The 23,693-nt window shown below is 57.4% G+C and overlaps 1 protein-coding gene across 1 annotated transcript; it reads left to right on the top strand.

Moving 5' to 3' along the window:
* Nucleotides 1-5,247: 5,247 nt before the first annotated feature.
* Nucleotides 5,248-23,679, top strand: Hcn2 (hyperpolarization activated cyclic nucleotide gated potassium and sodium channel 2). The gene is made up of 8 exons (XM_052165324.1): nt 5,248-5,833; nt 12,945-13,368; nt 14,447-14,608; nt 16,803-17,021; nt 18,980-19,126; nt 21,301-21,541; nt 21,693-21,857; nt 22,407-23,679. The coding sequence occupies exons 1-8, from the start codon at nt 5,283-5,285 to the stop codon at nt 23,087-23,089; spliced, it is 2,592 nt and encodes an 863-aa protein (XP_052021284.1). The 5' UTR covers nt 5,248-5,282; the 3' UTR covers nt 23,090-23,679.
* The last annotated feature ends 14 nt before the right edge of the window (nt 23,680-23,693 follow it).

The raw sequence follows: 23,693 nt of genomic DNA, 5'->3' as shown, positions 1-23,693 counted from the left end.
CAAAAAACCAAATCAAAAAACAACAAAAAGCTGTCTGATGTGACCCCTTTGAAAAGCTTGTTCAGAGCTGGAGACGCCTCAGTGGTGAAGAGCACTGCCTGTTCTTCCAGAGGCCCTGAGTTCTGTTCCCACCACCCACATGGTGGCTCACAACCATCTGTAATGAGGTCTGACACCACCTTCTAGTGTGTCTGAAGACAGTTACTACATTCTCTCTCTCTCTCTCTCTCTCTCTCTATATATATATATATATATATATATATATCTTTTTAAAAAGAAAAGCTTGCCAGGCAGTGGTGGTGCACACCTTTAGTCCCAGCACTTGGGAGGCAGAGGCAGGCAGATTTCTGAGTTTGAGGCCAGTCTGGTCTACCAGTTCTAGGACAGCCAGGGCTACACAGAGAAACCCTGTCTCGAAAAGCCAAAAAAAAAAAGTTTGTTCAACAGCACCTCCCCGGGGGTCCTGACTTACAAGTTGAACTGCAGATACAGCTCACGTCTTCATGGGTGTCAGTCCCCCCCACCAAAAAAAAAAAAAAAAAGCTGTCTTCATAAGAACATTGAGCACCACTGCTGTCCTCTGCAGGCCTGGTCCCGGTCCGGCCGGCTCGTGGGCGCCCATCTATGTGCTTGGTTGTGGGAGGTGGACAGTGTGAAGGGACTTGCTGGCAGGTTTTAACTAAAGTTTTGGGCAGGGGTGAGGAGAGCTGTTTGTGGCAGGTGTTATTGTATAGCCTGGCTCCGGAGGGGTGGGGCCCTGAAGGCAGCTGAGTCCCAGGGTGCTGGTGCTTAGGGGAGGGAAGGTCTCTGGAGGACTGGCAGGCCTTTCTGAGGACCACTGAAGTAAAGTAGGGTCCAGAGCAGGCCGTCTGCTTTAGACCTTCCAACCACTAGAGGGTGCTGCGCTTTGGTCCACTGAGGAAACCTGTGCCCTGGCCCCGGCCCGATGGCTGGCTTATCTTTAGTACACATGTAATTGCATGTGCCTGGCACCTCACCTTGTGACACTCTTAGGAGAACCTGCTTAAGGCTCAGAGTCAGCCCTAACTTCACAAATGTCCGCCTGGGCCTGTATAGAGTGACGTCTAAGGCATCCACTTCAGCACTGGCCATCTATGGTGTAAAGGGTCTGTCCAGCAAATAAGGACACAAACACAACTGCAGGTCCTCACGTCCTTCCCCTGGGGTCTCAAGGTGGCCATTGTGGCTTTAAGCCTGTAGGTCTTAACATCCAGGAGAGGGGTTTAGAAACACAGTGAGGGGTTTAGAAAGTGGTTCTATTTAGGGCTCACCTCCAGAGCAAAAGTCCCCTCTGAGAAGCAAAGGGACATAACATCGTTCAGGCTGTCCTGTCCGTACAACCAAAACACAAATGCCGGCCGTGTGCCCCTCAGCCCAAAACGGCACAGAAGCAAACGCTCGCCCGTGTCCCCACAGGCTTCTCAGTTCATAAGCTGAGATGGGTGCAGGATCAACTCTTGTCAGAACAGCCTGGAAATAGTGTCTGGAAACCACGGGGCCTTTTGAGATCCAGCCCCCAGCTGACAGGAAGAGACAAAGGCCCGGGCCTTTGTAAAACAAAGACTCATTGATGGGGCAGGACTCCACATGGACTCAGCGACCCTCTAGTCCCTTCTGCTCCAAGCAGATGCCTGTCAGACCCTCTCCAGCCCTCGGTCCACCTGCTGTGCAGTCCTAGTGCATAAGGCGGAGTGCAAGTGGGCAGGAGGGCCAGAAAGGAGATAGCGCTGAGGTTTGAAAAGGCCATCGCTGTGAAATCTATCACAGATGGGGGCTCACCATGAGCCAGCTTCTCCACACCAGAATCAGGGCCTGGGGGAGAAGCACCTTGGCAAACCTTGCGTAACGATGGTCTGGTGAGGTGCTACACACCTGTTGGCACTCTGCAAAATGGATTTAGAAGGATCAGTTCAAGGTCACCCTCAACACATACTTCTACAGCCTATGTCATATGAGCCGTCGTCTCCAAAAGACTAAAAATACAGCCACCCTCCCTGGATGTGCATGTGCCACAGAAATCGAGACCCCAGGGAGATGTGCAGAGGACACCCGGTTGTGTAGGTCAGAACCTGAGAAACTCTTCCTACAGACCAGGAAACCCACAGCACAGCTCCTGCCAGCCACGGAGTCCGACTTTGGCTTGCTGACTGCTGCTGGGACAGCTTCCCCGACTGATCTATCCCTTCCCTGACCTGGGCTGGTTCTGACTCCATTCAAAATACCCCAGAATCTTGAATAGGAAATGACTGGTTAGTGTTGGGAGGCGGGGAGAGGGAGGTCAGGGAAGAGTCTGAAGGAGACCCTTGAGCAAATGATTTGATCCCTAGGGTTATTGGCTTGTTGGCTTGTTTTTCCAAAGGTCATGATGAGGTTGTGTATCTGGGGGTGGGGGGGCGATGGAGCTGAAAGGTGTGCACAACCACACTCAGCCGTTGATTAACTGACTGTCAGGGTCTCATCAAGTAGCACTAGTCTGCAATTCACTGTGAGGATCAGGCTGGCCTCAGACTTGAGATCTACTCGTCTCCGCCTCCCAAAGGCTGGGCTTGAAACTGGGGAGGAGAGGGCTTGGCGGTTTAAGAGCACTGATGGCTCCTGCAGGGGACATGGGCTCCGTTCCCAGAATCCACATGGTGTCAAACAATCATCCATAGCTCCAAATAATCCAGCTCCAGGGGAAGCCAACACCCCGTCTGGTTTGTTCGAACTTGGGTCTGGCAGAATAGCTCCCACAAAGAAGGGTGGGGAGAGGGGCCCCGCTGCCATCAGTGAGGCGGTGGCCCCAGAACACACTATCCACACTCACAAGCGCATCCGCAGAGTGGGCTTCAAGAAGCTTGCTCCTGCCGGGCGACGGTGGCGCACGCCTGTAATCCCAGCACCTGGGAGGCAGAGGCAGGCAGATTTCTGAGTTCGAGGCCAGCCTGGTCTACAGAGTGAGTTCCAGAACAGCCAGGGCTACACAGAGAAACCCTGTCTCAAAAAACTAAGAAACAACAACGAAGAAGAAGAAAAGAAGAAGAAGAAGAAGCATGCGGTGGTGGCTCACACTTTTAATCCCAGCACTTGGGAGGCAGAGGCAGGCGGATCTCTACCTCAACACATTCGTAATGTATGTGCCTGTGACCACATTCAAAAATCTACAGATGGTCAATGTGGGTGGAATCTAGCCTGATGAATGTCAAAGTTGCAGAACTGTTTCAAAAAAAAGAAAAAGAAAGAGATAAATACATCTAAAAGACAAAAAAAAGTAGCTAAATAGGTAAATAAGAACAGCTTCAAAAAAAAAAAAAAAAAAAAAGAACAGCTTCTGCGGGATGATACCCAAGACTGACCTCTGGCTTCTGCACACGCGCGCACGCGCACACACACACACACACACACACATCCGAGACAGCAGCCCTGAGCTACTGTTGATACTTAACTGAATACCAAAAACAACAAACTCTGGGGCAGGCATCGGCATGGGCATAGGGGGACCAGGCAGCCACGGAGTTTATAGTCCTGGAAAACACCTGGCTCACAGTAGCACCACAAGATCCCCAGCTGCAGACACCGGTCAAGATCTCTGTGTTCTAGCATCCTTTGTGACCCCTGGACTGGCAGAGAGGTCTCCTGGCATGGCGGTCCTCTGACAGCCAGTCGCCATGCTGCCTCCTTCTCCTCTGCACTCAACTACAAGTCCTGGGGCTCTGGCGACCTGCCCAGCTGACATCCTCCCGGGGTGAACATAAAAGATCCCCCTTCATCTGGAACAGGCATGTGCCCTGGGGCAGAGCACAGTCTGGCACTGTCAACTGCGATGTTCAAAAGCGGAGGCCAGGGGGGTGCCAGGGGCAGCTCCGGAGTTCCCCAGGGTCGGGGCAGCCCATCTGTGTCAGACAAGGACGCGCAGCTGGCATGGCACGTCCGACTCCAGGGGACATCTGTAAGCAGGCAGGAGTCAGAGCCCATTCTTGTGACACTAACCAATTTGGTATAGCTAATTCAATATACGGTCAGGCCAGAAACTGTGAAGGCGGTAGGGACCTTGATGACCCATAAAGGGCCAGAAGAGTCCAAGAGAAGTTAAGAGGGGCCCGGAAGATCTAAAGGGGTCTACAGGGGATCCAGGAGCAACCAGGAGAGTCAGAAGGATTTAAGGGTGACTTAGGTTAGTCCAAGGGAATAAGGGCGCATGTGTTCTGTGTGTCAGGAACATCTAAGGATGCCCAGAAGGGACAGAAGAACGTCCCAAGAGTCCCCTGCATGAGAATTGTCTTCCCACCAGTTCCCAGCTATCCTTCCCCTGTATTACCTCCCTTCCCCCTAACTGCCTTCCATAAAGTCCTCTCCACTCTTTGGTGAAGAAGAGTTGGCATCTAGAGGCAGAGCTAATGTCACCTGGCTCCAGTCTCACCACATAACCTTAGGCCACAGCCTTAGGACCTCCAGGAGCCAATGTCTCCCAGGAACTGGGGTGAAGTGTGGAATGCCACTGATGCTGGAGTCAAAGGGGCAAGGGGGTAGGGGGCGGGTGTGTGTACAGGGGCAGAAGTTGCACCAGGGGCTCCTGGAGACCTCTAAGGACTACCAAACCTGGGATCCTCACTATGTTGAAAGGCACCTTTGGAGGTTGAAGTCGCCAGAAGCCACAGGAGGTTCTATCTACTGTTTTTGTTGCCTGACCGTGCCTCAGTTTCCCCACAAGCGGGACTTGGAGATGGGCTGAGATAAGAACCCAGAATGATCTCAGCCCTCTCCACAAATATTCGTAGGTTTCTGCCTTGAAGGCAGTGAAAGAGACAGAGATATGGTGGCCTTCGGAATTTATTATGGAATCTGCCACCTTGAACCGGGAAAGGGGTTGGCACCCGCGGGGTGAACGTCGGCGGTTCCCCCTCCCGCGGTGTCCTCGAGACCGCGGAGGAACCACAGAGCAGACCAGGGCATGGTCTGCATCGTGCGCCAAAGCAGGGGCCCGCCGGCTGCTTTGCTGTGACCTTGGGTTCGTCCTTGGCCTCAGTTTCCCCTGGGGAACCAAGCCTGAGCGCATCTCCAAGGTCTCGAGGGGCTGACTGACCTTGAGCCTGCCTGCTGGCTGGAGCCTCAGTTTCCCCATCCATCCCTGTGTGGGGTGGGGGTGGCTCAGGTGGAGGCGGGGCTCCCGCCCCCGCCCCTCCCCCGCGAGCAGAGGCTCCACCCCCGGCTCCGCCCTCCCTCGGGCTCGGCCGGCGGCGGCGGCGGCCGCTCCGCTCCGCACTGCCCAGCGCCGCCTCGCCATGGATGCGCGCGGGGGCGGCGGGCGGCCCGGCGATAGTCCGGGCGCGACCCCAGCGCCGGGGCCGCCGCCACCGCCGCCGCCGCCCGCGCCCCCTCAGCCTCAGCCACCACCCGCGCCACCCCCGAACCCCACGACCCCCTCGCACCCGGAGTCGGCGGACGAGCCCGGCCCGCGCGCCCGGCTCTGCAGCCGCGACAGCTCCTGCACCCCTGGCGCGGCCAAGGGCGGCGCGAATGGCGAGTGCGGGCGCGGGGAGCCGCAGTGCAGCCCCGAGGGCCCCGCGCGCGGGCCCAAGGTTTCGTTCTCATGCCGCGGGGCGGCCTCGGGGCCCGCGGCGGCCGAGGAGGCGGGCAGCGAGGAGGCGGGCCCGGCGGGTGAGCCGCGCGGCAGCCAGGCTAGCTTCCTGCAGCGCCAATTCGGGGCGCTCCTGCAGCCCGGCGTCAACAAGTTCTCCCTGCGGATGTTCGGCAGCCAGAAGGCCGTAGAGCGCGAGCAGGAACGCGTGAAGTCGGCGGGGGCCTGGATCATCCACCCCTACAGCGACTTCAGGTGCCGCCTCCGGGAGGGGCCCGTCCTTGGCGCGCCCGGGAGAGGGCGGGGCGCCACGTCCCGGATGGTGACCTCGGGGTGGTGGCAGTTCGAGGCACCCGGCCGAGGATGGGGGGTAGTACTCTCGCGGTGACCTCGGGCGCGACCCGGACCCGCCCCCGAGGGACCCTGGTGTGCAGAGGCTCCGCCCTGTTGGAGGCCTGGAGTGAGGGGGTCCCTGGCGCTCCCCCTCTTGCGCGCCCTGGTTTCAGTGGGCGAGAGCCGCGGCCTCAGAGCCAGGGTCTGAGCGCATAGGGATGGAGAGGACGAATAGAGGGGAACGTGGGCGCCCGTAGGCCGCGGAGCAGAAATGAGGGTGGAAGGATGGATAGGAGAAAGGAAGAAAAAGGAGGAAGGAAAAGAAGGGAAGGAAGGAAGGAAGAAGGAAGGGCGCATGGGAGGCCTCGGGGAGGGGGTTATTAAGCGGGCGCCGCGCGTTCCCACGGTCTCCGCTTGCGCCCGAGGCGGGCGCGTTCCGAGTCCCCACACATCCCGGGTGTGTGGCTATGGACATGGCCTGAGTTGGCTGCTGCGTGCAGCGATAGGAGCTGGCGTAGGGCCATGACCCGAGTGTTTGCGTCTGTCTCTCCTTTCCGGGCGAGCTTGTGATGTGAAGCCAGAGAGGGTCCTGGGCGGACGTGTGTCCGCGGATCAAGGGGAGGCGTGTCCGTAGGGGTGTGGCTGGTGGGTCTCTAGAAGTACCTGTTGGGATGCTGGCTGCGTGCGCGCGTATGTCCCGGGTGGGTGTACACTCGCGGGCCGTAGGGAGAGCTGCGTGCAGGGGATGCGGGCTAATGTCCCTATCTGCGGTGACAGGGTGCAGATTTGAAGACAGGATGCTCCCCTATTCCGGAAATCTGAAGCTTGAAGTTTCAGGACCACGGACAGCTACAGCCCCTGGGGCGGCTCCTGCTTGTCCCTTCTCCAGTGCTTGATAATTGAGCAAACAGGGGCCCATGAACAACCCCCCTGAGACCAGAATGCCACCTCCAAGAACCTAGGTGTGGGGAAGATGCCCAGGGGTTAGGACCAACAGGAGTTGTTCTCTCACACCTTCGTCTGAGTGCCAGGCTCAGCATTGCCCTACAGACTTCCAGGCTTGGGAACTTGGACCCTGCTCTGTTCCCACCTGTGAATGACCCAGGAAGAGAGGCGGGCTTGCCAAGACGTCCTAGCTGACCTACGTGAATGGAGCCAAGTGCCAGCCAGCCAGAGAAAGGCATCTAGGGTGGGGCAGGCTGTGGGGCTGCTGGCTACCCTCCTACGCAGTGTCACCCTTATGCCCAGGTGACAGGTGGGGGGCATAAGGCCACATTTAAGTTCGGGTTCTTGCCTACAGTGGCGATGTGTGACTGGTTTGAACGTGCACAGGACTGGGAGGCTTTGAGAAGAAATTGAGCTCCTTGGGGCCTTGTGGGTGCAGATGTCCGGGGGGACCCTGTGCATGCCGTGGCTTCTTAGACCCTGCACTGTGGAGGGGCTCACAGGCTGAGAGTCTTGCCTGGAAAACCAGAGCAAACAGAAGGGGAGCCAGGGTGTACCTGGAGTTCGAGACAGTGAGGCCATTCCTCTCTCATGTCTGGGGACTTGTGCCCCTTCGAGAACTTTCTGATTAAATGTGGACCAAGATGGTCTCCAGAGCCTCCTAGGGGTGGTTGGAAACACAGAGTGTGTTGACTGAGACATGGATCGACTGGTTTGGGCTAGCCTGGGCTTCGTCCCAGGCTAGCCCTCTTCTGATGAGCCCCGCACACCCTCAGCACGTTTCCTACTTTCTGTTCTGAGACAGGGTTTCGCTAAGTTGCTCAGTGGCCTCAAACTGAGCATCCTCCTGCCTCAGTTTCCTGAGTAGCTGGGCTAACAGGTGTGCTCCACCTGAGCTGAACAGAAAAAGAGGAAGAAGATCCTATCCTGAGGGTGGGAAAAGCCATTCAGACGTTATTATGCCTCAGGTGGGCAATATATATGTACGTAATATGTACATCTTTAAATTCTTTATACAGAGTAGTGGGCAGGGACCTTTCGTCCCCACCAGGGCCTGAGCAGCTCCCTGAGTTGGCTCTCACTTGGTTCCCCGTGGCTCAGTCCTGTGACTTGGCTGGCATGCCTGACATCCGGATGGGACTTTGTTGGTTGGTGACTAGGTACTGGCCCTCCCTGCCTAGCAGGAGGGGGAGGAGCCATTGGCACCAAGGGAGGCAGGGCTGTGGGATGTCAGGGCCCTTGGGGATCGGTTGCCTGCAGCATGCAGTCCGCAGGGACCTAGAGGAGCCAGGTTCTTAGCAGAATTCTGTCCTAAGGTCGGTCCCCTAGGACTCAGGGGGCCTGGGGAGCGCTTTAGGCTCTCTGCCTCAACTTCTCAGGATTCGAGGAGGTTGTGGTGTGGGGGACAGGGACAGGTGTCTGATGTGTCTGGAAGGATCTCCTACCCTCTTGCTTGATTGTTAGAACTCTGTTCCAGTGGTGCTCAGACAGCTAAGAATGATCAGCATTTCAGTCTTTATTCCGTTTACGGGTTGTGTCTGGGGGCACCACAGCGTCTATGTCTCAGGGCACAGAGTCAGCTCTCCCCTACCTCCTGGGTCCTAGGAGTCGTCGGGTTCACTAGCGGACATTTTTATTCAGTCAGATATCTCATTGTTCCCAAGTTGTTTTTATTTTTCCTTTAAAAAATGGGGGGTGATCGTGGGTCTCCAAACTCAGGTTTGTCCTAAACTCACTATAGTGGGGGTTGAGGGCCTTGGACTCCTGATCCTCCTGAGTGCTAGGGCAACAGGAATGACCCACCAAGCGCGGTTTCTGTGATGCTGGGATCGTGACCCAGCTTTTGCCCCTGTTAGGGGAGTGTGCTACCCGCTGACGTCCCAACTTGGGACCTCATTCTGTAGCCCAGGCTGACCTCTCCCACTTAAGACAATCCTCCTGCTTCATCCTCCCAAGTGCTAGGATCACAGACAGTCACCGCCTCACCCAGTTTTCCCTGCTTCTTCTGAGCATCAGCCCTGGTCCTGAGAAGGTTCTATAGGCCTTCATGCAGAAGCAGGTTTGAGGGTTGTTGGGGGAAAGTGTCCTGGGAAGCAGTGATCTCCGGGGAAGAGAGAGGAGAGAACCTAACGGCCTCAGGAGCCGACAGACCCAGCCCAGACCTGTGCATGCTGGTCCTGAGCCTGCCGCCTCCTCCTCCACCCCCACTCGATATCTGGCCAGGGGTCAGTGTGAGGTCAGGATATTGGGTCCTGCATGTAAATGTGCCCTATATCAAGGCCCTAGAATAAATCACATTATCAGGGAGAATGTGGACTTTGGGCATGCATCTGCTTCTCCGGTGGGAGTGTTGGGACCTGAGGCTCTCAACGCCATGAAAGCAGTCTCTGGGGAGGGCTTGAGAGCAGGATGGGCAGAGCCCCCCATTTCTTAGGACCTGCACCCCAAGGCCATCACTTCAGGGTTTCCCGTGGGACCCCTTTCCTTGGCCTGGACTATTCTGCCTTCGATGTACACTCAAGTACAGTGTCAGATGCCCCGCCTCTCCCCGACACCATCAGCTCTTGAATACCACCTCCTCCAAGCAGCGTCCGCGAACACTGCACCCAGGCCCGTCTCCCTCACCCCGCCGTCCAGCACAAACCCCACCCCACGTGATGGACATTTTGTCCTCAACCAACTCCCATAGGAGTTGGGCACTGGGGGCAGTACGTGTGTGGCCATCTGCATTTCCTGGTCACTGCATGTCCCTGGTGCTTGGTGTACAGTGAACCTTTACACAGGTCTGCACCTGGGACAGCAGTTGTCTTCACACCAGGGTTTGCAACCCTAACGCTGACACCTGCTGTGAGGACTCAGTGGGCTCAGGCCCTGGTCCTCTGTCTGAGCCTGGCCTGTAACCTCTGACCTCCGGCCTCTAATCCACCCGGCCTTGACCCCAGAAGGCTTTGGGCCACATCTCGGATCTGCTTGGAAGATGCGGCTGCCCTTGTCGGTCTGTCGAGGCCTGACTGTGGCTTTGAGAGTTCAACTGTTGGCTCCTAGGGTCCCAGCTGCTCTGAGTTGGGGGGGGGGCTGTGACCCATCCCAGAGGAGTCCAGCTAAGAATGGTGGGGCCATTTTCTGTGTTATCCGTGGGCCTCAGAGCTGACAACAGCCGCACAGCTGAACGGGAGCAAGGTTCTTTTGGTGAGAGCTATCCAGAACCCACCTACGGGTGGGAGGGGGCTCAGACTGAGAGTCAGCAAGGGAGATTTCTTCTCTTGTCTCCCAGCGAATCTGCCCTCTGACCCCTGAGCTGGGTCCACAGCATGGTGCCGAGAGACCTCACAGAATTAGGCAGTCATCAGGACTCATTGTTGTTTATTGGGGAATTTATTTGTTGTGTTTGAGACAGAGGCGCAGGTAGCCTATGTTGGCCTCGAACTCACTATGTAGCTAAGGATGCCTCACATAGCCTGTGCTCACCTCAAACTTGCCACTAAGGGAGGTTCCCCGACAGGGTGGCTGTGGGCAGAGAACAGGCCAGGCTGAGTCCTGGGCTCCACTTCCCTCTGGGCAAGTCCAGGGCCTCAGTGGGAAGTCTGCCTGGCCCCGACTACCCCAGGAAGGGAAGAGAAGCTCAGGGAAGGCTGCGGCCTAGAAAGAGAGGCCTGCTGGAGGTCTTCAGTTGATTCTAGGTCTCTCAGATCCTTTCTAAGCCTCCTTCCCATCGCCATTGAAAGCCCCACCCCCAGTGGTTTCTAGGTCCCCCAGTGGTTTCTAGATCCCCCTTAATAATTTCTAGCTCCCTACCGCCATAGGTGGCTGCTGTCTCCACCAATGGCGGTTTCTAGTCTCTGTTGACCTTTGCTTGCTCTTTCTTTTTTTTTTTTTTTAAGATTTATTTATTCATTATATGTGAGTACACTGTAGCTGTCTTCAGACACACCAGAAGACGGTGTCCGATCCCATTACAGATGGTTGTGAGCCACCGTGTGGTTGCTGGGATTTGAACTCAGGACCTTTGGAAGAGCAGCTGGTGCTCTTAGCCACTGAGCCATCTCTCCAGTCCTGGTTGCTCCTTCTTTTTCTTTCTTTTCTTTCTTTCTTTCTTTCTTTCTTTCTTTCTTTCTTTCTTTCTTTCTTTCTTTCTTTCTTTCTTTTTTTTTTTTTTTTTTTGGTTTTTCGAGACAGGGTTTCTCTGTGTAGCCCTGGCTGCCCTGGAACTCACTCTGTAGACCAGGCTGGCCTTGAACTCAGAGATCTGCCTGCGTCTGCCTCCCGAGTGCTGGGATTACTGGCGTGCGCCGCCACCACCCGGCTCTGGTTTCTCTTTCTTGATTGTTTTGCTCAATGGCTCTTTCTCCACCGAGAAGGAGGGCGTCCTCAGTCCAGACAGGAAAAGGTTGGCCTCGACTCCACGGCGGATTCTGGAGACGGCCGTTCGGAGGGCCTGTTGACAAACAGGACCTCTCGTCACAGTCTGAGGCACTGACGCTGTCTCGATCCATGCCCAGGCCTTAAGTGGTCATTTAGCCTGGGAGAGGCCGAGATGCTGCCAAAGAGAAGTGGGGTTAGCTTTCTCCTCGGTGAGCTGGCTCCCACCCTCCTGTACCTCCGGCTCCTGGGGAAATCAGACCCCCCTCTTCTGACTCCTTGCACATGCGTAGGACCTCCCAGACATAACAAACACATCCATAATTGAAAAAGAAAACACAAACTTTAAATCTGTTATTTGATTTTGCTCCCGAGGTTAGGTGATGTTATCCTGAGCTCTGGAGGTCTCGTCCCCACCGAGAGTGGGGCATTGCACAGCGATAGATTCCCAGCGTCTTCCCACTAAAGGGCTTCACCCCGTATAGGCTGAAGACAGAGGGCCTGCCCACGGTCACTCGTGTGTGGCAGGTGCCAGCACAAAGCTGTGCTAAGAGGCACTGGGTGCTGCCAGCCGTTGGCTCTCCGTCTGAGCTGCTGTAAACTCCCCAGTACAAATCACTTTTTAATTTTTTTTTCTCTCTTCTTTGGACTGTTTCCTTGAGCTCAGTTCTCTGAAGTGCTGGTTGCCTGCTGGGCACGGTGTTTATAACTGTGCCCGTGAAGCGCAGGCCAGCAGAAGGAGCCAGCTCACAGGCAGGCGTTGGGGCGCCGGCTGCAGACACGTCACTCCTTTGAGCTGGTTCCGGCCAGTGCCCCAGGTTTCATGCTCTAGAAACAGTGGGCCCTGTGCCTGTGGGAAGCCCCAGATTTCAGGGGCATGGTGACAGATCTCAAGAGACATAAGGGGGGCTGATACCGTGTAGGTGTGCAGAGACACCTCTCCAGTTTTCTTTGTTTGCTTGATTTGAGACAGGGTCTCTCTCACTGGCTGTCCTGGAATTCTCCCTGTAGACCAGGCTGGCCTTGAACTCACAGAGAGCTATCTGCCTCCTCCTCCTCCTCTCAAGTGCTGGGATGACATCTGTTTCCATCATACCTAGTTCTCCAAAGTGTTTCTCGAGGTGACCAGCTGCGGCCTCACCATGGTGTGAGCCCTGTAGCTCGTGGCTGGCAGAAGCCAGACCCCAGACCCGGTACCCGCACCCGGCTCTCAGCCTCCCCCTGGTGCCCAGCAGGTGCCACCTCGCATCTCCCAGGCCCTTCATCCTTTCTGAAAGCCAGACTTGTGTGCCAGGCACACTGTCCCTCTTTGGTCATGTGAAGTGTTTGGTCTATTTTGAGCCTTCTCTGCGGTCTGGAAATTCCTTCAAGGCAAGGTCGCAGTGGGTCAGAGAGCGACCCTGGCTGCCTGGGGTCAGGAGGCTGCTTTAAGGAAGTCTTGTCCTTGTCATGTAGCAAAATCTGGGGTCTCAGAGGCTGAAGACCCCTTAGGGTTGGGGCCCCAGAAAGAGACCCCTTAGGGCTGGGGTCCCAGAGAGAGAGAGACCACCTTGGGTTGAGGTCTCAGAGAGACCATCCTGCATAGGGGTACTGGAGACCTACCTTAGGGTTGGGACCCCAGAAAGAGATCACCTTAGGTAGGGGGTCCCATAGAGAACCCACCCTGGGGCGAGGAAGAGGGCCCGGCTGATGGCAAAGCCAAGAGCTCTGAGTCTCCTGCCCTCTGCAGGTTCTACTGGGACTTCACCATGCTGTTGTTCATGGTGGGGAACCTCATCATCATCCCCGTGGGCATCACCTTCTTCAAGGACGAGACCACGGCGCCCTGGATCGTCTTCAACGTGGTCTCGGACACTTTCTTCCTCATGGACCTGGTGCTAAACTTCCGCACCGGCATTGTTATTGAGGACAACACGGAGATCATACTGGACCCCGAGAAGATAAAGAAAAAGTACCTGCGGACGTGGTTCGTGGTAGACTTCGTGTCCTCCATCCCAGTGGACTACATCTTCCTCATCGTGGAAAAGGGGATCGACTCCGAGGTCTACAAGACGGCGCGCGCACTGCGCATCGTGCGCTTCACCAAGATTCTCAGTCTGCTGCGGCTGCTGCGGCTGTCTCGGCTCATCCGATACATCCACCAGTGGGAGGAGGTGAGGGGGCGGGGAGAGGGCCCAGCGTGGGCGGAGCCCCAGCAGTGTGGTCGTGGGTACCTTACATGGGGCAGGATCAGGGCTATAATTGAAGCCAGGGCCACCAGAGGTGTAGAGTCCGAGAATGCCAGGCTTGGGGTGTTGGCGGGGCCTTGACTGTGGACAGGGCAGGAGCATGGTCACGAGATGTTGGAGACTGGAGATGAGGCCTTGGGTATGGGCGCGAAACCTCATGCTTGGGTAGGACCAAAGTTATCCTGTGGGAGGAGCCAATGATCGGAGGGTGGGGCCTCGGTGTGGGTGTGGCCATGGCTTTAGGAGCAGAGCTTTGACTTGGAGTGCCCGCGAGAGACTCGGACACCACAGCTCTGGGCGTGGGGCTTCCTCACAAGAAACAGTCTGGAGCTGTAGGTCTAGGGCTTTGCGGGGGAGCTGGGTCAAAGTTACAGGGAGAAAAGCTGACGCTGGGACAGGGACAGCGCCCTGGTGTGGGGCCCACAAGGATGCGGATCCTGTCAAGGCGGGGCTTAGGGCTGTGGGTGTGGCCAAGGCTGAGGACCATGAGAGGAGCCAGGGCTAAGGCCTCCATCAGGAACTAAACTGGAATACGGGGTGGTGGTGGGGGTGGCGCACGCCCGTAATCCCAGCACTTGGCAGGCAGAGGCAGGCAGATTTCTGAGTTCAAGGCCAGCCTGAGTGAGTTCCAGGACAGCCAGGGCTACACAGAGAAACCCTGTCTCGAAAAAACAAACAACCTCGAATTTGGGGAGACCTTTAGACAATCTCACCAAGTGTTACCAGACTTCTTCCTATGGGGTTTGGGGGGGTCTCATCCCTGAATCTGACTGCTTCTGTAACCATTGGGAGGAACTTAGAGGGGCTGGCATGTGGGGACAGGACTTGGGCAGGATGGGGAAGGTCGTTCGGACGGGTCACGGGTGACACAGAAGTATCCAGGAAGGTCACAGAGACATCCCCTAACCTTGGAGACAGGGGCACAGGACTCAGCAGGCCCGGTTGGGATCTGGGATAGAGGCTGGGGAGGGCCTGGGACTCTCATGGTCACACACCCTCTCAGATTTTCCACATGACCTACGACCTGGCAAGTGCAGTGATGCGCATCTGTAACCTGATCAGCATGATGCTACTGCTCTGCCACTGGGACGGCTGCCTGCAGTTCCTGGTGCCCATGCTGCAAGACTTCCCCAGCGACTGCTGGGTGTCCATCAACAACATGGTGGTGAGTGCTCCCTGGCAGAGCGCACGCTCGCACGCGCCCCCTGCAGGCCTCCAGGGGTAGCGCAGCTCCCATCCGCCCTTGTGCCCTGTAGCTGCTTGTGCTGCCTAAGGGGCTCTAAGGGCCGCAAAGACCCACGAGCGCCCCCTAGTCACCCCCAGAGGCAGTGCGCCTTGTGAGCACTTGCCCCGTGCCCAATATTTGCCAGTGCCCCTTGGTGTCCTTCAGTCCACATGCCTTGGTATCCGATGCCTGCCAGCATACCCCGGGCCTTCTGGGGCAGCCCGGCCACCATACCCCGGGCCTTCTGGGGCAGCCCGGCCAGCATACCCCGGGCCTTCTGGGGCAGCCCGGCCAGCATACCCCGGGCCTTCTGGGGCAGCCCGGCCAGCATACCCCGGGCCTTCTGGGGCAGCCCGGCCAGCATACCCCGGGCCTTCTGGGGCAGCTCGGCCAGCATACCCCGGGCCTTCTGGGGCAGCTCGGCAGCTACTTTTCCATGCTCACAGATATAATACTCAGCAATCTTATTACTATCAAAATGTTTTACTTTAAAATTTTTTATTTTAAACCTGGGCATGGTGGTATACGCCTTTAAGTCCAGCATTCGGGAAGTAGAGGCAGGCAGATCTCTGCATTTTAGGCCAGCCTGGTTTACAGAGCTAGTTGCAGGGCAGCCAGGGCTACACAAAGAAATCTTGTCTTGAAAAACCAAACCAAAAGAAGAAGAAAGAAGAGGAGGAAAAGAGGAAGAGGAAGAAAAAAAGAAAGGAAGGAAGGAAAGAAAGAAGTTTTATTTTAGACTTATTTCATTTTCGCATGTGTTTGTTTGTGTGTGCACCATGGTGGTCAGGAGGCCCGATCCCCTGGAATTAGAGTGATAGATGTGGGGTGCTGAGAACTGAACTGGGGTCTTCTCCGACAGCAACAAGCACTGAGCTTTCTCTCCAGCCCCCTTTGTGTGTTTAAAAGATTTCATATTAGGTTTATTTGCTGTCATTTTTAAATGTGTGTCCGTGTGGGTATGTGCACATGAGTGCAGTGCCCTCAGAGGCCACAAGAGGGCATCAGGTCCCCTGAAGCCGGAGTTCCGGGTGGCTGTGAACGACCCTGTGAGTTCTGGGAACCTGACTCAGGTCTTCTGCCATCTCGTCGTTAGTCACTCTCATGTTTGTAGTCCTCATATGTAGCCCAGGCTGGCCTCACATTCACTTGGTAGCTGAGGATGACCTTGAACTCACGATCATCTTGCCTCCATCTCCAGAGTGCTGGGACGGCAAGTGCACACCTCCACACCAGCTTCCCTTTCTGTCTTTATACAAATACATTTGAGATAAAACAACCTTCAAATGTTACAGTTGTTTCCACAAGCCCGAAGCAGTAACAACTCCAAGTACCTGTTTGTCCCCTTGTCTATAAGACAGACAATTAATTAAAGAGGCTATAGAGCCTCTGCCCCAGTGAGGGGCTGGGGGCGTGGTCAGAGATGAGGCCCCTGCCTAGAATCCCCCATAAAGAGCAGGGCCAAGACTCAGGTGTAGAGTCCCTGACTAGAGTCCCCCAATAGGGGCAAAGACATGCTCAGGGACGAGCACCTGCCTAGCATCCCTGAGGTCAGGACTGTGAGAGCGTGGGGGTCAGTCTGCACGGAGAGTCACCGCCCAGGCCAGGGACAAACTGAAACGTGGTGTGTGCCAGTCAAGACACAGCAGGAAGGCATCAATGGAGTCAGAAGCGGGGTAGGGAGAACCCACAAAGCGCCCTTCCCAGGAGCCTGGCACAGCTGCCCCGGCTGAGGAGCCCATTGTCCAGTCACTGCCCGCACAAGCGGTTCCATTTCCTGCATGGGCCCAGTGCCCCATCCCCCTCCTGACTGGGTCAAGTGAGGACGTCTAGGGATGGGCCTCCCGCTCTGCCCTTTGGGTGTTATTCCAGTGTCCCAGGACTCTGGAACGGACACTCTTGACCTCGACGCTGCCTTGGCCAGAATGCTGCCCTCCGGGTGGTGGCGTCACGCTCGTCCCTGATGTTGCCCTCCTCTGAATGCCCGTGCCCTTTGCAGGAGGCCGCCTTGGGTCTTGGGTACTTCTAACTATGGGGTGGGGCGCTAACCCCCGTCAGGTGCTCGCTCGCGGGAGGGCGGGCAGGTAGGTTCAAGGGACCCCTCGGCCCCCCACCATCTCGGTTGACGTTGCAGAACCACTCGTGGAGCGAGCTCTACTCGTTCGCGCTCTTCAAGGCCATGAGCCACATGCTGTGCATCGGCTACGGCCGCCAGGCGCCCGAGAGCATGACGGACATCTGGCTCACCATGCTCAGCATGATCGTCGGCGCCACCTGCTACGCCATGTTCATCGGGCACGCCACGGCGCTCATCCAGTCGCTCGACTCGTCACGGCGACAGTACCAGGAGAAGGTCAGAGGGGGAGGCGGCCCCTGGCTCTGAGGGCTCCCGTGAGAGCTCGGGACGGAGTCAAAGGGAGGACCCAGGAGGGGAGGAACCTGTGGGCAGTGTCTGGGGTGCAGCTCTGAGTGTTCTCGGGCGTCAGTGTCGTGGGGTGGTTGGGAGGCAGGGTGACCCTCTGGAGAGGGCAGAGCTGGCAGCCATTTCCATTGTCTTCGGCACAAGGAGTCCATCCTCGGGACTCGGGACAAAGGCAGCTGCTCCGGGCCACGCGGCAGCCGAAAGGGCAGGAACCTTGGCTTCGGCGCCTGCCCCTGGCTCTCTGCAGCGGGGCTCAGTTCCCCGCCCCCATCAGTGCCAGCCCGGTCAGCCGGGCTCTGCGCCAGGCCCCCGTCCGGAAGCCTCCGTCTCACCCAAACATGAGCTGGTGCTGCCACCCACCCGCCGTCACGGGGTCCGCTGAGATAAGGGCAGCTGGGGCTGGGGCAGCCCTGGGGTACTGTGCTGGGGACCGCCTGGCACCCACGCCCCGATGGGATGGGGAGGGGCTGGCTCGGTGTCGGTCCCCAGGTCCCAGGGGCAGGGCTGTGGATGAAAGTCAATGTACACAGTGATGCTGGCACTAAATATAGCCGAGTCTCAGAAACATGAGCCGGACACCCAAGGCGCTCACAGAAGACACTTTTTCTTTTCAAGACAGGGTTTCTCTGTGTAGCCCTGGCTGTCCTGGAACACACTCTGTAAACCAGGCTGTCTTTGAACTCAGAAAGATCCACCTGCCTCTGCCTCCTGAGTGCTGGGATTAAAGGCGTGCGCCGCCTCAGCCTGACTCATGATACACGTTTTAATAGACGTGGTATTGCATAGCCTAGAATGGCCTCTAACTCATTCTACAACAGAGGCTGACCTTGAACTCCCAATGCTCCTGTTTAGTGATGGGGTTCAAGGTGTGCACGGCTTTATCTAACCTAGACTCAGGTTTAAACATAAATATGTTCTGTCAGCTGGGCATGGTGTGTCAGGCACTTGGAAAGCTGAGTTCCAATACCAGGTCAGCCTGAGCTAGAGTGAGACCCTACCACACCCAATAAAACAAAACATGAGGACTGGGGAGGGGGCTGAGTGGCTACAGTGCTGGGGGCTGAGTGACTGCAGTGCTGGGGACTGAGTGACTGCAGTGCTGGGGGCTGAGTGACTGCAGTGCTGGGGGCTGAGTGGCTGCAGTGCTGGGGGCTGAGTGACTGCAGTGCTGGGGGCTGAGTGACTGCAGTGCTGGGGGCTGAGTGGCTGCAGTGCTAGGGGCTGAGTGACTGCAGTGCTGGGGGCTGAGTGGCTGCAGTGCTGGGGACTGAGTGACTGCAGTGCTGGGGGCTGAGTGACTGCAGTGCTGGGGGCTGAGTGAGTGACTGCAGTGCTGGGGGCTGAGTGGCTGCAGTGCTGGGGGCTGAGTGACTGCAGTGCTGGGAGCTGAGTGACTGCAGTGCTGGGGGCTGAGTGACTGCAGTGCTGGGGGCTGAGTGACTGCAGTGCTGGCCATGAAGACCTGGATTTTTTTTTTTTTTTTTGAGACAGGGTTTCTCTGTGTAGCCCTGGCTGTCCTGGAACTCACTCTGTAGACCAGGCTGGCCTCAAACTCAGAAATCCGCCTGCCTCTGCCTCCCAAGTGCTGGGATTGAAGACCCGGATTTCAGTCTAGCATCACAAACCTTTTGTGGTGGCACATGTCTGTCATCCAGCACCTGAGAGGCAGAGAGGCAAGATCAGAAGTTTAAGGCTATCCTTGGCTAATTTGAAGCCAGCCAGGGCTACATGAAACCATGTCTCAAAACAAAGCATACCATTTGTCCTTAGCGTGGCGGGGCTTGGCGTCTTTCTGGGCCAGGCCGTGCAGAGGAGTGTGTCCCCGGGCGGGGTGGCATCGGGCGGGGCCCGTCTCTGGGCTGAACCCTGATCCATTCCTCCCCCTGCAGTACAAGCAAGTAGAGCAGTACATGTCCTTCCACAAACTGCCCGCTGACTTCCGCCAGAAGATCCACGATTACTATGAGCACCGGTACCAGGGGAAGATGTTTGACGAAGACAGCATCCTTGGGGAACTCAACGGGCCACTGCGTGAGGTGAGGTGGCCACAGGACCGGGGAGTCTCAGCCCCACCCCGGCATGCTGCACAGGCAACTGCAGCAGGGTCTGTGGACAAGCGGGTGGGGCGTGTGGGACCCATGGCATGAGGTCTGGCCCACGGGTCTAACCCAGCTGTGGGTGCTCCAGGGCGTGTCTCCCTGGCTGTCACCTGCTCCCCTGCCAGCTTCCGACGTGAGGCTGCAGTCTCCTGAGTGCAGGTCACGAGACACACATCTGTGCGGCCATGCTCCCCCCAAGAAGACCCTTGGAGAGGGCCCTTACTGATTTCATGTGTGTGGATGCTTTGCGTGCATGTGTGTCTGTGTACCATACATGAACATGGTACCTGTATAGGCCAGAAGAGAATATTGGACATCCCCCCCCCCCCCGAATCTGGAGTCACAGACTGTTGTGAACCCCTATGTGGGTGCGGGGAATTGAACTTAGATCCTCTGGATGAACAGCCAAAGCTCTACTGAATTGTCTTTCCAGCCTCCCTTTAAGATTTCACTTGACGTGTGTGTTTGTGTGTGTGTGTGTACATGTGTGTGCATGTTTGTATGTGTGCATGCGTGTGTGTGTGTGCATGTATGTCTGTATATGTGTGTGCATGCACATGTGTGCGTGTGTGTGCATGTGCGTGTGCATGTATATACCTGTGTGTACATGCATATGTGCATGTGTGTGCGTGTGTATACATGTGTATGTGTATGTGCATGCATGTGTATGTGCATGCACGTATATGCATGTGTGTGTGCGTGCATGCGTGTGCACATGTGTGCATGTGTATACATATGTATGTGTATGCATATGTGTGTGTGTGTGTGTTGGCTTTTTAACATGCCTTGAGGATGCTTGCGTGCCTCACAAAGTGCATCTGTGTAATTCGTTTCCAACCACAGTCCCATTCACAGGTTCTGGGGCTCCCCCTTGGCCCCAGTCTTGCCGAGGAGGTGTGGCTGGTGCTCAGGGCTGAGTGGGGCACAGGTGGGCTCAAGCCCAGGGCGTGGTGTCTCGGTCCCAGGCCATGGGCCCAGGCACCTGTGCAGGGCCTTGGGGGCTCAGGGCTTGGGGCCCAGGGCTGTGTGGGGACATCCCAGTTGGCAGCCTTTGGTTAATGGCCTTGGAGATACTCAAGAATTCGATGTCCCTCTGTAGAGAACATAGCCCACGGGCCTTCAATACATGAAGTACACAGGTTTGTAGGAGAGGCATACCTCTCCAACTCTGTAACTTTATCACCAGCCCAAAGGAAACATTTCTTTTTAAAACAATTTCAAATTTTTTGCCTGTTTGTCTGTGCCCGACGTGCATGCAGTGCCAGCAGCGGCCAGAAGAGGGCATCGGATTCCCTGGGATTGGAGTTGGCAGACTCCAGCTGAAATCAGCCGTGCAGCTGCTGGGAAGTGAAACCAGTTCCTCTGGAAGAGGAACCCTCTCTCCAACCATTCTTTCCCATTTTTGAGACAAATTTCACACTACAGTACAGGGTGACCTCAGAATCATGGCAGCTCTCCTGCCTCAGCCTCTCAGCCCCCTGGCCCGGCTTGGATGATGATTTTTTGGTGTGTCCATCCTTACCACTCCCTCCTCCTTGGGAGGGCCTGAGCTCACAGCCCTGTAGTGAGTCAGGGAGGCTGGCCACATTCTCCACAGGTTTCCTGTTGGGTTTTGCCTGTGCTCTTGGCGGTGACCTTGACTAGATGCAGCTGTTCAGAAAACACAAGCAGGATGCATGGCAGCTGGGAATGACTTTGGGTAAATGTAGCAAAGAGAGAAAGGATACCCCGGAGCCCGAGGAAGTGTGCAGAGCGGCCTTCTTTCTCTTTAGAAGTGTTTTGTGATGAGACAGGAGCTCATGTAGCTCAGGATGTCCTAGACTGTCACTGTATAGGTGGTGAGGGTGACCTTGAACGCCTGATCCTCCTGCTGATGAGTTTTGCATGGGAGTATTTCTTTGTGGTCCTGTCACTTTCTCTTTAGCTATAACGGCTTTCTCCAGTCCAGTGTCACTCACCCTATGGTGGCATGGGGACGAAGGGACCTTCCTGTATTCCTTAAGCTCATCTCCTGCCTCCAGAAGTTAGACAGGGGCCGGGGCACCGAGCAGCCCAGAGGAGTGAGGCTGACTGAGCAAGCCGGGCGCTTAGCCTCCTCCCTTCCCCCACAGGAGATTGTGAACTTCAACTGCCGGAAGCTGGTGGCTTCCATGCCACTGTTTGCCAACGCAGACCCCAACTTCGTCACAGCCATGCTGACAAAGCTCAAGTTTGAGGTCTTCCAGCCTGGGGATTACATCATCCGAGAGGGGACCATCGGGAAGAAGATGTACTTCATCCAGCACGGCGTGGTGAGCGTGCTCACCAAGGGTAACAAGGAGATGAAGCTGTCGGACGGCTCCTATTTTGGGGGTGAGCGTCCTGCGGCGAGGCTGAGATCTGAATGGGACAGGGCGGTGGCCGGGATGAGGGTGGGGAGGAGGTCCCGGGAGGGTGAGCTTTGAGCGCCTGCTGGGCAGGCGGTGGTTTGATTTGGCTGCTGAGGCCTCACCCTTATTTTCAGAAATCTGCCTGCTCACGAGGGGCCGGCGCACGGCTAGTGTGCGGGCCGACACCTACTGTCGCCTCTACTCACTGAGTGTGGACAATTTCAACGAGGTGCTGGAGGAGTACCCCATGATGCGGCGTGCCTTTGAGACGGTGGCCATTGACCGCCTGGACCGCATTGGTGAGCTGCGGCCGGGCTGTCCCAGAGGGATGGCAGGCGGGCTGGAGGCGTGGCATAGCGTGTGTCCAGAGGACACAGGGGGAGGTGTCTTCTCGGAGTGAGCGCGGCATGCATAGCCTGGGGTGAGAAGGAAGGTCTGGAGGGCAGAGGTGAGGAGGGCCGGATCCCGGGGCCTGGTGAGAACAGCTCAGGCTCAATAGACCAGGGCGTGGACTAGTCTAGGTTTATGGGGTAACGTCTGAAAGGAGACGGGAGGCCTGTGTGAGGCCTGTGGGGCAGGGAGTGGGGGGCCTTGCTAATGACAGGACGGAGAGAGCAGATGTGAAGACTCTGGCTCAAATCCAGTGGGGCAGGTTGGGTCGGAGGGCATATTCCTGCACAGGGCAGGGGCTCCACTTACAGATGTATACAGTGTATACAGCAGGCACGAGAACGGGCCTGCTGCACGCAGTGTGAGCTGCCTGTACACAGTAGGTGCTGCACCAGTGCTTACTAGGTAGACAGGCGCTGGGCTAGCGCTGACGGTCTCCCTAACCCCCTTCCCCGCAGGCAAGAAGAACTCCATCTTGCTGCACAAGGTCCAGCATGATCTCAGCTCGGGTGTGTTTAACAACCAGGAGAATGCCATCATCCAGGAGATTGTCAAATACGACCGTGAGATGGTGCAGCAGGCAGAGCTTGGCCAGCGTGTGGGGCTCTTCCCACCACCGCCACCACCGCAGGTCACGTCGGCCATCGCCACCCTGCAGCAGGCTGTGGCCATGAGCTTCTGCCCGCAGGTGGCCCGCCCGCTCGTGGGGCCCCTGGCGCTAGGCTCCCCACGCCTCGTGCGCCGCGCGCCCCCAGGGCCACTGCCTCCTGCAGCCTCGCCAGGGCCACCGGCAGCAAGTCCCCCTGCTGCACCCTCGAGCCCTCGGGCACCGCGGACCTCACCCTACGGGGTGCCTGGCTCTCCGGCAACGCGTGTGGGGCCCGCATTGCCCGCACGTCGCCTGAGCCGCGCCTCGCGCCCACTGTCCGCCTCGCAGCCCTCGCTGCCCCACGGCGCGCCCGCGCCCAGTCCCGCGGCCTCTGCGCGCCCGGCCAGCAGCTCCACGCCGCGCCTGGGACCCGCACCCACCGCCCGGACCGCCGCGCCCAGTCCGGACCGCAGGGACTCAGCCTCGCCGGGCACTGCCAGTGGCCTCGACCCACTGGACTCTGCGCGCTCGCGCCTCTCTTCCAACTTGTGACCCTTGAGCGCCGCCCCGCGGGCCGGGCGGGGCAGTCATCCACACCAAAGCCATGCCTCGCGCCGCCCGCCCGTGCCCGTGCAGAAGCCATAGAGGGACGTAGGTAGCTTAGGAGGTGGGCGGCCCTGCGCCCGGCTGTCCCCCCCATCGCCCTGCGCCCACCCCCATCGCCCCTGCCCCAGCGGCGGCCGCACGGGAGAGCGAGGGGTGCGATCACCTCGGTGCCTCAGCCCCAACCTGGGACGGGGACGGGGCGGCCCTGGCCGAGGACCTGGCTGTGCCCCGCATGTGCGGTGGCCGTCAAGGAAGAAATGGATCAAGTGCAATACTCGGCCCGCCGGCTTCCCGCTGCCCCTGGCAAGCTCACGCAATAACCAGCCCGCCCCTGCCCATGCTTCCGTGGTGACCTCCCTCGGGCACCCAGGGGCGGGCTTCACGGCCAAGCCGGCGTGGGGGTGAGGCTGGGTCCCCGCCGTCGCCATGAATGTACTGACGAGCCGAGGCAGCAGTGGCCCCCACGCCCCATTAACCCACAACCCCATTCCGCGCAATAAACGACAGCATTGGCGCCCAGCGCAGCGTCTCATTGCTTTGGTGGCTTTGC

The sequence above is a fragment of the Apodemus sylvaticus genome, chromosome 20 (assembly GCF_947179515.1).
Source record: "Apodemus sylvaticus chromosome 20, mApoSyl1.1, whole genome shotgun sequence".
Classification (NCBI taxonomy): Eukaryota; Metazoa; Chordata; class Mammalia; order Rodentia; family Muridae; genus Apodemus; species Apodemus sylvaticus.
The sequence above is the reverse complement of the archived record's forward strand: the minus strand, read 5'-3'. Positions and strand labels throughout refer to the sequence as shown.